At 42.7% G+C, this 17804-nt stretch overlaps 1 protein-coding gene across 2 annotated transcripts; it reads right to left on the reverse strand.

Moving 5' to 3' along the window:
- Positions 1-494: 494 nt before the first annotated feature.
- Positions 495-14011, reverse strand: RAB23 (RAB23, member RAS oncogene family). 2 transcript variants are annotated; one of them, XM_072332447.1, is made up of 7 exons: positions 13857-14011; positions 12565-12766; positions 12037-12122; positions 8225-8381; positions 5971-6053; positions 5231-5323; positions 495-4331 (listed from the first exon to the last, which is right to left on the reverse strand). In XM_072332447.1, the coding sequence occupies exons 2-7, from the start codon at positions 12717-12719 to the stop codon at positions 4192-4194; spliced, it is 714 nt and encodes a 237-aa protein (XP_072188548.1). In that variant the 5' UTR covers positions 12720-12766; positions 13857-14011; the 3' UTR covers positions 495-4191. The 2 variants fall into 2 exon arrangements, with proteins under 2 accessions (XP_072188548.1, XP_072188549.1); XM_072332448.1 differs by having other exon boundaries at positions 13853-14002.
- Between the last annotated feature and the right edge of the window lie 3793 nt (positions 14012-17804).

Consider the following 17804-nt stretch of genomic DNA (forward strand, 5'->3'; position numbering starts at 1 on the left):
AATGCATCAGACCTATTAATAGGTTGCTAATTTAAGCTCTGTCACTGTGTCAGCCAGATCAATTATGAAAACTAAAAAGACCTCGGGGAGCAGAAGAGAATCCATATTTGTGTTGGAGTTCTGTGGTGAAGAAAAAAGGGGCAGGAGCTCAGCAAACGTGTCTCCATTAGCTGGGGATGCCCACACTGCTCTGAGGAGGTGGGAGGGTGCCTGTGCTGTGTGGATCCCAGCTGCTGGTAATGTACAAGCCAGAGCTGGGCACAGGTTGCTGGGCAGACTCTGGTTGCACAACTAAAGGGTTATGACAATTTCTTGCTATTTAATACACTGACACTTTAATATGACCACAAAAACACTGCTGTGTAACCAGGCCGAGCAGTACTCAGAGAAACACATTAAAGTCACACGGTACAACAACCAGTGCCACTCACGGGAGCAGCAGAATTAAGCGGTAGGAATTGTACAGGAACAGCACGCACAGAATATTCATTTTTAAACATTTATTTTACCACTTGCGAATTATCTGTAAGATACGATGAGTTCTCTCTAAAAATAGAATACATTTACTTGAAGTTTGTGAAGGTGATAAACGCAGTTATGTCCCTGTCTGCTTTAACCACTTAAAGCACGTGAACTCGCCAATAAGATTCAGTCTTGTATTAGTACTTTCTTTGGTCAGATCCTACTGGAGCATAAAAAAAAGATATACTCAACGGTTACTTCCTACCACAGCTGTGGTGGCTTTGATGAAGTCAAGCTCCTTGGACCACTCTTGCTCTCTGTGTTGCATGCAGTTTGATTTCAGGAGCTACAGCCTTAGCCGGAGGCTTGAGATTAGATTTAGGGACTTAAGTACCAGGCAGCAGGTTTGTTCACGTGATATAGGACTGAATTCCTGCAAGAGGATCCGGCAGTGCAAGTAATTAATTCTGTTACTCATTAACTGGTAGCTGCCAGCTTGTTCATTGGCATTGTGCGCGTACCCAGGTGTAACCTCAGAGCAACGCTATGTGCTCAGCCACTCAAATCCCTTTAGAGCAATGCACATCTACAGAACTGATGCAAATAAAAACATCAGATGTGCCCAACATTGAAACAAGAGACTGATTTTACCAAAGTATAAGGAAATCAATCAGGAAATTTGACAGTAATTTGGACATTTTTGATCACAAAGGGTAAAACGTCGCCTCAAGTAATGCTGAAAATAAGAGAACTCCAGAATTGTCTGTCTTTCTAAGTCAACCACACACACAAGCCCAAGAATCTTAATGTGCCCAATCTTACAACTCTGAGATTTGTTATTCCCATCTGGAAATACATCCCTGGCTCTGCTACTGTGCACCCAATGATGCCCGCTTCCAGGGAGAGCACCCATTCACTGAATGGATACGATGCGGGAGCAGCAGGTGCTTTAGTGTTGGGCCCTTTAGTGAATACTTACTTCACTGAAGTTTTCTAAAGGTGCCTAAAACATGGGGTTTTATCAGAGCACTGAGTGGAGAACGGGGCAGTGTTTGTGACTGAAATCATTCACACGTGACAATGTGAATGCTGGAAGCGTAGGCACGTCTCCTCATTCAGAAGTCAAACAGTTCTCCCGCTGAGCAGTGACATGGATAGCTATGGACGCCCGCCATATGCAAGGCATCTGGTTCACATCTGTACACTGAAACTACGGGGATAAAAAAAGTACAGAAAAAAATGCTAATTTGGACAGTCTCCACCTCAGTCATATTGGGAATTAAGCACTGCAAATCGCAACAAAGAAAGAGCCACTTTAGCTTATGAGGGGGAGTGAAATTAAAACTCACTGTTGCCCAACACTTCAAATATGTATTCCTAGATTAAAGCATGCATGTACTAAATTTCAGTGTATCCTAAATTGAGCAAGTCTCTCATCTATGAAAATTTCCATTGAGCTTCCACTCCTTAAAATAGCAGTTTTATAGCAAAGGACCTTCAATACAAATGGCTTATGTACTCGTACAATGTCTGATGAATGATATGTCATAGTACAGATGGTCATTATACACAAAGAGTTTTCAGTTCTCTACAAAGTCGAACAAGGCAAGAAAAATGCTCCAGACACTTTGTGGGTTCATGTGCTTTTTCAGGAAAAAAAAACAAATATAAAGGTTAAACTATCAAACACGCAATGAAATGTAAAAGCTTCCATATTAAAAACAGTTGTCAGCGTTCTTAATGCACACCTACCCTACGTCCCGAAGTTGTAAGACGGCCCCATTATGTACAATCATAGGTCTTTTTGTTTCCATTTCGTAAGTACCTTACTTAAAACGTTATGACAAGTAGGACTTGACTCCATTTACACATACATACAGTGATTAAATGCACTTGTTAAAAATGAAGGCATCTATCCAAGAGAGAATACAGGAAACATTACGGCGAAGAACACATTCTGCTGCAACAGCAAAGGGTACCGAGCGCCTACGGGACCGCCTTTCTGCCAGCAACTGGAGATGCTGTGACAGCTTGCCAGAGACACAGAGGTACTCGGTAGAAAGTCTAATAGAGTAAACATCAAATACAGCGTTCAGAGATCTATAGTGTTTGTGCATAACTTGCCACCCACTTCTTTCCCTGCAGACAGTGGGACAAGAGTACATTGCAGTTCTCATACTCATCGACAAAGAAATAAAGTAAGTCCAGCTTCCTATACGAATTCACACAGTGAAAAGTCCTTCCTCCAAAAATATACAGGATCAGTCGAGTCATTCTCACTCTCATACACTGTTTAAAAAACTATTAAAATTCTGATTTTTTTTTTTCCAAGCAGCATATTTTGCATTTGTCACTGGCAGGTTTGATATAGAAACCCTAGAAAGTTAAAATTATATAATACAATACAAAACCATGTAAACAAAATGGGTATTTCTAAAAGACATGCATGCTCTCGTAGAGGATTAAAAAGTGTTTGTTTTTGGTAAATAAGAGATATCTTGCTTAGCATTTTTAAAAGCACCGTAGTGATTTAGGAACCTAAACCCAAATACCTTTAATTTAGATTTGGGCTCCCAAAATGTCTAAACCAGTCCTATAAACTTACGGACTTTGAAATTTCTTTTTGCCATGTCTCCAATCTTGCAGAATTAGATTCTCTGTAAGTAGCAGCAACAACGTTAAGGAATGTCTCATTACTGTAAATCGGTTATTAGCTGCATGTTTTGGATCCTCTGTAACCTACTTTGCAGGACCTACGAGAAGTTTCTCCCAAGAGGATAAGCATTTTGTGACACCTTGCAAGTTCCTTTTTCGTGGATGATACAGGATACAGCAATCACACCTGGGCAGGAATATGACTGTATGTTCCATCTATTAGTGTCAAGCACTTATCTGGTCAACCTGTTAAGACTGAGGAAAAACAAACTTACACAAAACATCTGCAACGCAGCATTAGGTGAAAAAGAAGGAGCATTTTTGGCACTGTTTGTATTTAAATCTAAGCGCTTAGGCCCAAGTATAGCGAGTTCAACACACACAGCAGCAGCTGGGAAAGCCTCATCTGAAAGGTGACCTTTTAAAAGGAAGAATTCTTGTGAAGATGCTATTTCATAGTCAGTAGCTGACCTCCACGTGTTGAATACACCCGAAATTAGCAAAAGTGTTCATACCCAACACTTACATACATACCTCCACAAACATATACATGACGTGAGTATATTGCACTGACAGAACCACCAGAATCTACGCTAACAGAGAAAGGCATAAAACGTGATGTCTTCACTTTGCTCTTCTGCTGACTTCTTAGTGTCCTGGCTCACCAGTGCTAACACTGCCTTTGAAATTTAGTTACGAGGTTGCTACTTTACCTTGGGCCATAACGTTATGGTCTGTACCTAAGTGTGCGTATTATCTTTGCGTTAAGTGTGCTTCTCAATTCTGCAAAACCTAGTTCATAGCTCTATAAATAATGCCTTCAAAATGGACAAGTTTGCTTAATAATTGTTAAAAAGTGCACGGGGCAGCCACAGTTCTGCGTTTTGCCACCAGGTGTCTCACTCTACACACCAAAAAACACCGCATCAGCAATTTTAGATACATCCACCAAGCAAGGATCCCATAGGCACAAGATTTGCTAAAGCACTGGTAAAATACCTCTAAAGCTTTACTCTGTATTCAATTGCACAACTTCATCCAATTCACGGTTGCTCTCTTCCCTCCAAAAGCAGCCTAAGGTATGCTGCAGTTGCTAAAAAGACTTCTGCTTTTCTTGGTTCTCTGTTTGTTTGGTCTGAGGTTGATGACATCTCCACCGTTAAGAGTGTTGGAATTCTGGTTGGGGTGACTTCCAATGGCTGTATTGAAAACACCTACAGAAAGTTGAAGGCAAAAAGAGCATTTGTATTTCTTCTCTCCCTGCAGTGTAATCCATTAACACCTACGACGCAGCAGTTACTAACTCATAGTGCTTCTCTTCAGAGGCATCTCCAAACCGAAACAAGAAGGAAAAAGAAAACAAAAAACATTTACCTGTTTTTCTGGTCAATTTTGCAACTAAGTTTGAAGTAGAGCCAAGTGGTATGACTAGCCAGGCAGTATTTAAAGCTAGTGTACAACACCTGTGTAATTGAAGGGGAAGCACATGCACTCATCCAAGTAAATGCATGCTACCAATTGCACGGCAACAAAATTATGCTTAGCTGAGTAATACAGAGAAACACAGACACTTTAAAGTTAGAAACTGCTGAGATAAAGGTATGGAAAAAAAGACTGAATAAAAAATGAAGTGATTCAAAGAAAATTAATGAACAAACTCAGGAAGGCTTTGTTGAAGAGCTACAAAAGTTTGGTGCTGTTCTACTCGAGACAAAGCTTACAAAGACCTTTTTATTATGTGCCAGATTCTTTCACAGTGAGTCTCTTGCATCTGCACCAAAACGAGTAACACCAACACTAATTGCATAAAAGAACCCCAGCAGGCATCCCTTCTCAAATCCTTAGACAACATTTAAAAGAATTTAATACAAGGGCAGTAGCCAAACATTAGCTAGAAACTTCACTCCAGCTATTCGGCAATCTTGGAACTGTACAGCACAAAGTTATTTTACAAACGGAAAGGAGACGGCAAATGAAGACAGGAAGGTAATTATCAGACCCCAGCCACCATAATTCCTTATGGCAAGGGATGAGACCACAAATTTTGATGGCATAAAACACTGTCTTCTTTTTTGTGTTTGTGTGCATGTGTGATTTACCACAGTATACATACCAATCTTGTTGCTGCCTGTATGTACTAGTTCTGGTTCTTCAGCTGTTTGCTGCTTGAGCCTTTGAAGATATTTATCAGCCAAATACTTAAAAACTGGAATGGTAGAAAAGAAAAAAGGTACTTCAGGGTCCACTTAAAAATAATACCTCTATCAATAATACCACCCACATATCAACTCTTGCTTGGTGACAAAAGCCAGTTTCACACTCCAGGTTTAACACAACCTGATGATTCTTCCTTGGCAGGCCCATGTACTTGACCGGGACCCAAATGAGTCAGTGTCAACCCAGACTTAAATATATGCATTAAAAAGCCAGACTAGGGTATTACTAAGGTACCATCAGTAGACAAGACTGCAGCAGATTCTCATTTTAGTGTACCTTATTTTAATATAACTCACCTATAAATACAAATTATTTCTTAACTATTAGAGATCATAAATTAATCTGTTCAGCAATTTGTATGTTGCAATAACTGAACTTCCATGTATACGCTTTCAAAAGCTCACCACTTGGTGATGGTCAGTAAGGCCTGGAAGCCCAAAAAAAACACTGGCACTTTTAAATACTGAAGCTCTTCATCATTCACAGAATAGAAAGCAAAGATGTACACAAAGAAACAGGCATATCACAGTGATATCAAGCAACCGAAGGCATAAGAAGGGTCACCAACAGCATGCAAAAGCAACAAGGAGATACGGTGAAGGACAGGACAGACTCCACCTCTGTCGTGTCTCCTACCTTCGGTTACATTGAGGTCCTCCTTCACAGATGCTCGGTAGAACCTTAACTTTAGCTTTTTTGCCAGCGCTTCTGCCTCTTCACTGCACAACAGAAAACAACTTCATAAATACTAATGTCTGTCATTTGTCATCGTAAGTATTAATTACTATCATCTGTTCTTACAGACAAAACACTTTGTGTCAGAGTGAGCACGGTAACTTAGTAAGCTAAGAAGCTCAGACAGTCAAAAATAGCTGATTCGATATTTCTTTGTGGTATTTTACATGCAGTATTGTAAGGAACAAAAACAACTGCGTGTCAGTGCTCATTGACTTCATTAACTAAAATTTCCTAAGGGTCCTAAGGCAGCAGTCAGTGAAATCAAAAGGAAAGAGGCTGTAATTAACAGAGCACTACAACAGAACAATTACTACTGGAAAGTCAAGATAACCAAAAAGCGCTTCTTAAAGTTTTTAATAAAGCAGAAGAATTACTTGTTTCCTGTGGAGGGAAAGGCAATTTGTGCTAAATTTAAAGGGAAAGGTGAGGAAACACGAGAACTTCACTAAGGGAAATCAAGTCATCAGAAAGATGGAGTTGCTGAGGCAGAGGGCGCGTTGGGAGAACAAAACCTGAGCGATGTACCATAAATACAGGAGGAGTTAAAATGTACTTTTGCTTTTCGTTTGAGAAGTCCTCAGTATTCTTTGCAGAAGGAGCAGAAGCTGATTTACATCATCAGTGAGAGGGAACAGATGAAAGAAAGCCAGCGTAGGAAATGATGAAAAGAAGAATTACTGTACACCTCGCAGCAAGATGGTAGAAATAAAGAGGAGAATGATGAATCATGCCGTGTTTTCCAAAGGATATTATACTGTGACAAACAAAGTTAGCATTTGTTTAAGCTGATTTTATGGCACTAATGAAACTCAACATATATACAAAGGCAGAATGAACTGACAGTAACATCTGAAGAAGCATCAGCAACAGAGAGCTTGAGAATATTAAAAGATACGGATTTCTATGGTTAAAACATCTGATAAAAATGAGCAATAAAACCAAACTGAAGGAAAGCAGAGTAAAGAATGTTAAGATACTTATTCAAACAGCCTGTTTCAAACCTCTTCACTGCTTCAGCAGGCCTTCACTAATCAAACTGCACAACGTATAGCAGTTCAGCAGTAGAAGTAAGCTTTAACAGGAGAGGAATTTTACAGCCTTATGATTTTTGATTAGAAAAAAAATAATAATCGTATCATGGCTTTTGTTCCATTTTTCAGGTTGATATTTCAGAAGAAGGAATGAAGATAAGAGAATCATAGAATCACAAGGTTGGAAAGGACCTATAAGATCATCTGTAGTCCAACCGTCCTCCCTTTACCATACCTACAGAAAACCACTACACCAAATCTTGTAGCTCCACATCCAGATGCCTCTTGAACACTGCCAGGGATGGTGACTCCACCACCTCCCTGGGCAGCCATTCCAGTGCCTGACCACTGTCTGAGAGAAAAAATTCCTTCTTATGTCCAGTCTAAACCTCATCTGATACAACTTGCAGCCATTTCCTCGGGTCCTGTTTGTTGCCTGGCAGAAGAGGCCAAGCTCCTCCTCATCACAACCTCCCTTCACAAAGTTGTAGAGTGCAACGAGGTCTCCCCTGAGCCTCCTCTTCTCCAGGCTAAACAATTCCAGCTCCTTGAGCTGCTCCCCATAATGCCTGTGCTCCAGACCCCTCACAAGTTTTGTTGCTCTTCTCTGGACACGTTCCAGGGCCTCAATGTCTTTCTTGTAGTGAGGAGCCCAAAACTGAACACAAATACTTGAGATGCGGCCTCACCGGTGCTGAGTACAGGGGGATGATCACCTCTCTGCTCCTGCTGGCCACACTATTTCTTATACAGGCCAGGATGCTGTTGGCCTTCTTGGCCACCTGGGAACACTGTTGGCTGATGTTCAGCCGAGCATCAACCAGCACCCCCAGGTCCTGGGGCAAACTTCTGCCCAAGTAACGGCACTCCTGCAGGAATACCAGGCACCTGTGATTCCAGGGCATGTCTGGATGCAGGGCTTGGGTTTGATAATCTACAGATATGAAGTCTTCACCAGGAACCCTGCTCATGGCAGGGGGTTGAAACTAGATGATCATTACGGTCCTTTTCAACCCAGGCCACTCTATGATTAATTTTATGAACTCCCACAGACCTTTTTTAAGCATCTGTATAGAGGGGTAATACATTGTTCCTTAAAAGCAGTAAGATAAAAATCTTACTTCTTTATACAAGAGTCGTCCAGAAGATCAATCTTATTCTGCACAAGAACCGTGGGAATGTCTCCAACTTCAGTCATCACTTTTTCCTTCCAGGTAGGGATTGCTTTGAAGGACTCTCTGTCAGTTGTAGAAAACACAAGAACACAAGCCTGGGCTCCTAAAAATACACAGCTTGATTAGAAATCCATAAAACAACAACAAACAAACATGAAAACAAAATCATATTAAATGTACGTGAAGTATGAGAGGTTTCTCTGTTCCTCCTCTAAAAGTCCACTTTTGCCACCAGCTTGCGAGGAGCCAATGGTTAGGAAACTCCCCAGATAAAAGGCACCGAGCTACCAGGTTATTTCAATCATGATGTCCGTACTTCACGAGGGCTGAGTCTGCCACCCTTCAAACCATTTCCAACAAGGTGCACGTGTGCAGGGGAAGGAAGAGGAAAGGTTTTGGAATAGATTAGAAAAGAGAAATTTGCTCACTGCTCACTTCTTCAGATGACTTAAGTGGGGGCCAAAAAAAAGAACTATTATTCATTCTTCAGTGTCTGTAAGTGCAGTTCACGCTATTCTCTACACTACAGTAATGTGGACTTTGAAAAATCAGAGAACTTGAAATAACCCCAACTTGTCTACCTTTATGGAAGTTTTCCTATATTCTTTAAACACTCACATGTCTTTAAGACTTTCTGATTTTGTTTTATACAGAATAAAAACTACCCTCAGAATTCCAAATTAGGCTCTACCAGCAAACAGCAGCAATGCAGTCTTTCATAATCCTCTCCATCTCATTACTTGTATTTTAAAATTCAGCTTGTTTTCCCTGGTGTTCACACCATATTCTGACCTGATGCACTTCCAATGAAAATCCTGCGAGGTATCTGCAAATTATATTTCCTTCCAAGGCTGGTTACTTTGCATTTGTCAGTGCTGAATTTACCCATCATCTCACCATCAAGATTAATCAAGCCTCTCAAGCTCTTACAGCTGCCGGAGATGGGAATGTTTAAAGGGCTCTCACCACCTGCAAGCATCTCCTTGCTCAGTTTTAAGACTAAGAAATCCACTGTAGAATTTCCACTCCAGCTCTCTCTCCGCTTATTCCTTCTGAATACAACACAGGAATAACTTGGCAATAAAGGTTAGAGGGAGAAGTCCTAGCATGTTTATAAGTAAAAAGAAGGTGGCTTACAACATCATATTTCTTTACTCAATTTATATGTAATGCTTCTACAGTGTAGTGGACAGAGACAGTAAAAATAACAGTCAGCTCGGCCATACTGCTTTTTAAAAAGAATCATACAGTGGTCTCTAACTAGGAGTCAAAGTGAGATGCTTTTGAGGCCTTCCAGACTCTGCTATTTGAAGGATTCTACCAGAAGTTACATCAACAAAGTGTCTTTCATAATCAAGAAGTACACGTGAGTGTCAACAATGACAAATTATACACATTGATGTAACGGGGTACTTCCAAACTTCTGCTGGAGGTTCTGATCACCGGCTTGTAAGAAACATCAGAATTCACTGATCCAATAATCCTGAAAAGTACTTATTTAAGAGACTCAAAAAGTTAATATGGCTTCAGATGTCAGCAAAAAGTGCTGCAGGACAGAGACCTTACTAGGTCCATTCTTTTCATAGAATCACAGAATGGCCCAGGTTGGAAGAGACCTCAAGGATTGTGAAGTTCCAACCCCCCACCACAGGCAGGGCCACCAACCTCCCCATTTAATACTACACCAGGCTGCCCAGGGCTCCATCCAACCTGGCCTTGAACACCTCCAGGGATGGGGCATCCACAGCCTCTCTGGGCAGCCTGTTCCAGCTCCTCACCACTCTCATAGTAAAGAACTTAAATTGTAACTTTTCATCTTCCAGGAGTACTGATAAATAATATTTTTATCGAGTTTCTTAAACAAATTTAAGAAACTACAATATCTGCGTAGGAGCTCTAAAAAAAAAAAAACAAACAACCAACAAAACCAAATGAACGAAAACCAGGACTTAGGCATATAAACACCATTCCATATTTAGTAAATGGCAGCATTTAAGAGGGTCAATAACATCAGTATCTCTCTGACCCACTCCAGATGGAATCCTACACTACTTGACAGATTGCATACAACAACAAACACCAGTAGCAAAGGCAGAGGATAACATCAGATAGAAACACAACAGCTGAAACCAGCAGATCTTCTGCGAATATTTTATATTAAAGTTCTTTTGCAAGAAAAAGGAGACTAGATTTTTTTGTGTGTGCGATTACTGCTTCGATAATCCCCATCTCATTAATTAAGAAGGTTCCAGCTGGCTGCAGTCACTGATAAGACAGCCATACTTGGACTAATCCAGAAAAAATTCAGCATCCCTACTTGATGCAGGTAGAGCAAAAACCTGACAGCTGAGGAGGCCTTATAGATCCTCAGCAAACTGCACCATCCTCAAGGCTTCATACCTGGCACCTATTCGTTTCACTCTTCCGTTCTTGCCCTTACTTATAAGCAGCTGAATAGCAGACTAATGAGCAAGATGCATCTCTTCCATCAGAAACCTAACAAGTGTCTGCTCAAGACAGCAGTGGTAGTATCTGAACGAGTATGCAAGCACTAACAGGTCATCAATACTACCTTGAAAGATCTGTAACATGAACACAAAGCATGGTGCTGCTAAAGACTGCCACTTGTGCATTTGCTTAGCATATAAATGAAGTACCAAGCTGCTGAGAGAATGTGTGCTTCACACAGGACACAAAAAAAACATAACTTGTGAGAAGATGCATGAATATAGCACAAAATAGAAGTATATATAGATACAAAGCTTCCTTCAACTCTTTGAATTTAGGTTTTTGGACAGTTTGAGTCCTGGCATGGTATGCTCATAGGTATGCAGCAGTGCTGCACATTATCACCTGGACATGAAAACCATGTGACACATCTGCTGTCAGCTCTGAATTTAGTGCTCTGCAAGGCTGAATTAATTAAGCCCCTGGACAATGGCTCAGAAACAGACACTGAAGCACTTATTGTGTTGTCATAGACGAGCACCTGATCCCTGAAGAACTGACAATGCACAGCATTCCAGGAGGGTATGTAGCCCTCACTGTAATGACAGCAGTCAGTGGGACAGAGATCTGAGGAAGAAGCAGACCTTGGAGTAACAGCCAACAACTGCTCTACCTTCCTTGGAGGCATCCTCCTCCTCTTATCAGCAACAGAATGCACCAAAATCCCTGTACTTACAAAGTAAACTTGGCCTTTTGCTTTATAATACTGTGCTTTATGGCAGCCAACAATTACAAGGGACAGCAAGAAATAGTATTTTTTATAAAGCAGTTAATCAAAATTACCATGAAATATAGAAAAAAACCTGTAACACCCTAAAACATCAAGGCATAACTATTAGTCACAACATGAATTCCCATGTGAAACTCCGGAACAACTGCCTTCAGTTATTTGAAGGGAGCTTATTGGATCAAGAATAGGTCATCACACAAAACAAATTAAGCTTGATTTTGAGTTTGTTTTGTTTGAGATCATAGTATCATAGTAGAGATACTATGTAAGAGTTTCTGTGCAGACATTTGTCTTGTTCTGGTTTATGCTTTTTTCAAAGGACAATACTGTATAAAGAGGCACTTAATTATGGAGAGGATCTTACATGAAGTGGAAATACATTCACAAACTGAGTAAGGTGAGCTAAACATACTTTGCAAACACAAAGAATTACTGAAATTCCTAATCCAGAAATAGGAAAGTATCTTAAAGACGTGTTCCAAACCCAACCAACTACCAAAAGCAAAGACAGTATTTTCACCTCTGTAGTAGGCCTTAGTTATCGCATCAAATTCCTCTTGACCTGCAGTGTCCCATAACATTAGCCTGACATCTTCATCATTAACTCTGAAATAAATGACATGGTTCTGCAGTTAATACAAAGCAACTGGCACAGAAGCATTTCCATCTCTACAATAAGAATTACATGTTAATTTTACACAGTAAATCTTAGCACTGATGATGGTTCAAACTCCATACTATGCTATTGCAACTACATTAGGTACTCTTCCCTGCCATTTTCCCTTCCCTACACCCATTTTATTCTCTGCTTCCTTTTCTTTTCCTCTTTTCCTCTAAACACTTCCCTTTATGAAGAAAAGGCATGTAGAAATAATAAAAAACCAAAACTCATCGATAAATTCAAACGTTTTATCATGAGCACTTCCACTTCAAATAACTAGAGACAGAAAATCTCAACACAAGTATCTGTCAGTCTTCGGATTACAACGGAACAAAGAAATAGAGGGGAATGCAAAAATGCATAGTATGACACCTGTTTGATACATACTGGATTTGTCTTTCCAGGAAATCTACACCAATAGTTTTCTTGTAGTCTTTCGTGAAAATCCCCTTGCAGTATCGCTGAATCATACTGGACTTCCCAACGGCTCCGTTTCCTACCACTACCACCTTGATGGCCACCTCCATGTCTTCCTCCAACATCTCTGCAGCTCAAGTGACTCTCTGGCTTATTCACAGATCTATCAATCCTGTAAATGAAATAAATGGCCGTGTTCATAAAAATACTGTGAACAGAAAGCAAGAGGAAGATGATTTCACCTTAGGATTCACAAAGATCATAGAATCACAGAATGGCTTGGGTTTGAAAGGGCCTTAAAGACCATCTATTTCCAGACTCCTGCTGTGGGCAGGGCAGCCCCCCACCAGCTCAGCTGCCCAAGGCCCACCCAGCCTGGCCTCAAGCACCTACGGGGATGGGGCACCACAGCTCTCTGGGCAGCCTGTGTCAGGGCTTCACCATCCCCTGAGTCAATTATTCCCTCCTAACATCTAACCTGAAGTTAAGTTAGTTTGAAGCCATTCCCCCTTGTCCCATCACTATCAGGCCATGCAAAAACGTTGGTCCCCTCCTGCTTGTAAGCTCCCTTCAAGCACTGTAAGGCTGCAGTGAGCCCTTCCCACAGCTCTCTTCTCCAGCCTGAACCAGCCCAGCTCCCTCAGCCTGACTGCACAGAGGAGCTGCTCCAGCCCTCATCACTCACATGGCTTCCTCTGGACCCCACTCCAAAACACGAAGCCGCCCTAAAATGCTTCTTTTAAAAGGCGTTTAAATCTTCACCCGATTGACACTTGATGCGCGCAGCTCTGCACTCAAGGAGCCCGCCCCACAACCGCAGGACCTCACCTCACACGGCCCTGCTCCCTCCCGCTCCTTTCTTCCGTGCCCACCTGTACATTAACCACAGACAGCCCCAAACCGCTGAGGTACGCGGGCAAAGGTCACGGTGCAGGCAGCCACATCGGACAGAGAGAGAGGCTTATGTAAACCAGCACTTCTCCGTGGGAAGATGAGAACGGGAGCACCATCCCGGCTGCAGCCCGTGAGGCGCTCCCACCCCAGCTCTCCGCCCAGCGCCTCTCCCGCCGGGTAACGCTTCCGTACCGCCGCGTTACCTCCCGCTGATACACACCGCCGTCCCCGCGCTCAGGAAGCACAGCCACCGCCCACCCAGGGAGCCCGGCTTCCCCGAGGACCTCCCGGGCACCCCGAGCTCAGGCTCGGCTCGGCCCTGCCCCGCTCTGCCCCCCCGTCCCGACCCCACTCTCCCTCTCACCGACCCCTGGCGCGGCGGCGGCTCCGCCTCGGAGACGGCGAGGGAGGAAGGGAGGGGAGGAGGGATGGAGGGAGGCGGTGGAGGAAGGGAGGCGAGAGGAAACCGCTCGCTGGGGCCGACCCAACCCGGACGCACATCCCGGCTCCCCCGCCCGGAAACGCCGTCAGGACCGCGGTCCTGTCGGGGAGGTGCCCGCCCGCAGCCCCCGCCCCCGGCTCTGCTCGAGGCCGGCAGCCCCCAAGGGGGCTGAGTGTCGCGGCCGTGGTACGGCTTCGGCTCGCCCAGCTTCTCGCTGCACTGCCTTCCGCTGCCCCATCTCCCGAGGGGTCTGTCAGCGGCTGCCCTCAGGTTTTCCTTTCTCAGGATATTTATTGCAGGCGGATGGCGTTCTGGGTATCGAACGCCTAGAACTCTTACCGTGTCTGTAAGATATTAGCCCAGGGCCCGCCCAGCCTGACCCTGAGCGCCTCCAGGGATGGGGCACCCACAGCTCTCTGGGCAGCTGTGCCGCTGCCTCACCATCCTCACAGAACATAACTTATTCCTTACGTCTAATCTAAACCTACCCTCTTTAAGATTAAAGCCATTACCCCTTGTCCTGTTGCTACATACACTTGTAAGAAGGCTGTTTTGTGAAGCTATTGAGTATTCTAAGCTGTTAATGTGCATTGTTTTTCAAAACAGAAGTGTTAAAGGTTTTGTTCTGCATCTAAACCATGCTCTGGATGCGGACAAGAGACTGTATTTATGTGCTCTTCAGTGCTCACTTTTGTCTATATATTTGTGGTGATCATTTCTTTCATATTAGAAACAAACCTGGTGCCCACAATTCAGACATGAATTGAGCTTGGTAAGAAATAAAGTGGGGAAATGTGCAAGATGTAAGATACTCTTACTTTGTTACTCACTGCATACTGGATTCCTGTTTTCAAAGCTTGGTGTAAACAAATGTCTATAAACAAACTTTTAATAATGGCTGGGAGCAACAGGATGAAGGGAAATGGTTTTAAACTGGAAGAGGGCAGATTTAGACTAGATATTAGGAAGAAATTCTTTACTGAGGGTGGTGAGGCACTGGAACAGGCTGCCTAGAGAGGATGTGGATGCCCCCTCCCTGGAGGCATTCAAGGCCAGGCTGGATGGGGCTGTGAGCAACCTGGTCTAGTGGGAGGTGCTCCTGCCTATAGCAGGGTGTTGGAACTAGGGAATCTTAGAGGTCCCTTCCAACTCAAACTATTCTATGATGCTATGAAATCAAGTATGTTTTAGCTTAATTATAGTCTTAAGATCTGAGGATGTTCCATTTTTTTTCATCTAGTGTACTACAAGGCATTCCCTGACTTAACACACCATTTTTCTATTACAAGGCACATCTGGTTGGCTGTGGAAATTGCTCCCAATACCCAGCTACTTCTGCTATTCACGTGTTACCAAACAACACTCAAGTGTTACCAGTTAAAAACTAACTTGCATATCCAAAGTCGCTTTATCCCTTCCCAAGGCTATGTCTTCATTCCCCAGAGTGAGTCAGTGTTGCGTATACTTGAATAAATACCTTTTGGATGAGCACATTTTGCAGCTGTACTTCAAAAGAACAGCTAAGTTGTATGCATTGTATTTATTGTTTTGTTTGTGCTGGTCCAAGCTGCTAGCCTCAGAGTCCGTTCCATGCCAGAGCATTTGTGTGCCAAAAGGCCTTGAATTACGGAACCCTCCCATTAACTTTAAGAGTAATGTGCATAATACTAAAGTGATATGTCATAAACAGCTGTGCACCTTGGGATCCAAATCAATGCCACAGTAGTACATTTGCCGAGGTAAGGCAGCATCCTGCCTCCTACTTTGTATTCTCCTTTACAGAGCTCTGAGAGTTGATCCCTTTTTGCTGTTCTGTTTCACCAAGGTCACCTATTCAGACAGTTTTTTCCACATTTCTCCTGTGATTACTGCTTTCCAAGGCAGTTTTTACATGAGTGTATAATCCATAATAACATTTTCCAGATGTACTACATTATACTTAACTACAACTAAATTACTGTCCTTGACTGCAAAGTATATCAGATCAATCTATAAGAGAAAAACAATGCCATCCTTCAATAGGGTCATCTGTTTGTTAAATAGCAGGCTTTACTTGAATATTGGTGTCTGTATTGCCAATTAAAACGTTGAATAATTTTCCACTAAGAATCCTTGGGAAGCTGATTGGAGCCCCTCCAGTTGCTGACTTCTCTGTGACCACAGCTACGTTTTGAGATCTCTCAGGGAAGCAATTCAGTGCATCTGCTGTATGCTCTGGTTTTCTGTTTGTTTGTTTCCCGCAGCAAAACGTACACATTTCAGCCAATGCAATTCTGAAACAAACAAACAGCATCTTCTTTACTGGTGTGAAAACGTAGTGCTTGCTGTACTTTAGCAGTTTGAAAATATTTCATAGAATCCATAGGGTTGGAAGGGACCTCTGAAGGCCACTGTAGCAGAAATGCTGAGTCATAGCCTGAACCAGTGACTGAGCACCTGGTGGGGAGGCAGGGCCAACCCAGGGGAGCTCAGGTGCAAGCAATGCAGCTGAGTGACTGGAACAGCTGGAGCCAGGATTCACCCCTTCTCAGACCTCATTTAAGGGTTGACAGTGGAGGTGAGGGTATCCTGCTGGGGATCCTTACTTCTGAAGGTAAGCAGCTTTGTTTGTTTTTGTGTCTATGGTTGCTATGCTTGGGATTGCCTTTATTTGCTACAGTGAAGGCTTTGCTACCCTGCTATTACTGTTGTACTTTCCATTGCATTATAGCTATCTAGTCCAATTTCTCTGTAATGACTGGGAATATCATGGCTGGATCAGTTTGCCTAGGACCTGATCTAGCCTCACCTTGAAAGTCTGACGAGAGTCTGAAAGGTTGAGGAAGATGTCTTAGAAAGGGAATTAGTTTTGTTGTCTGAATTCATGACAATAGGACCACACAGGAGAAAACGTTCCCTTCTTTCTTGGGTGTTTGTTACTACCTGTTCAGTCCTTCCATGGTGCCAGCTGCTGTAAATCTCCACCCAGAAGTGTTACTCTCCAATATCTGATCGTTTCCCGTGTAAGGTTAGATAGACACTGAAGTTATTTGTGATTGATGATGTATCTGTCTGTCTGGTTTCAGGAAAATAATCACAATAATTCATAATGTAGAGTTATATGAAACATCTGTGGTGTGTAAGTAAAGTAGATTTCTGTCCAAGAAATCACAGCGGAGGGGAAAAAAGACCCACGACAGTATAAGTCACTTCTGGGCATCAGACTGAAGAGTTCTCCTGTTTTCTGTTTCACATTCATGCATCAATTATTTATATCACATGGCTGGTTGCAGCTGAGACTGTGTGAGAGGTCTTTGGTATTTGTTTCAGATGCTCATCTGTGTTGCCAGCTTACGACAAATTTCAGGGAAGCTCTGAAGTATTTTCCCAAAATGCCTGTAGGAATCAGTTATGTAACTTGCCTCTCAAAGGAAAATATTGCTAAAACACTGACAAAATGGATGTTAACTAAATGTCACCGTAAAGAGGAGAAAATCATAGATGGTGAGATGTGGTAACCTGGGCCGGTGCTGCAGCTTGCCTTACAGTAGGTTGTCTATAGCACCTGTCAGCACAGGGGTCAACTTTCATTGCAGCTGGCTTTGTTGAAATGAGTACAGCTCATGCTTAGCTTCCTAGTGACACTGTGAGTCACCAACCTCCTGCTAAATGAGCAGACCTCCGATGAAACCGCAAGGAAATAACTTGTGGGCATCTGCCATTCTCTGACATGTCAGAATCATTAGGGCTGAAAAAAGCCATCCTTCAGCTACACCAGCTGGGTCATTAAAAGTTTACATTCAGCCAAGTAAAAATATGTGGTTATTTTGCTAGCCTATGGAATGAAACCATAAAGTCTTTTCAGAAATTTCCCCTACTTAGCCACCTTCCTTCA

This window comes from Excalfactoria chinensis, chromosome 3 (genome assembly GCF_039878825.1).
Source record: "Excalfactoria chinensis isolate bCotChi1 chromosome 3, bCotChi1.hap2, whole genome shotgun sequence".
Classification (NCBI taxonomy): Eukaryota; Metazoa; Chordata; class Aves; order Galliformes; family Phasianidae; genus Excalfactoria; species Excalfactoria chinensis.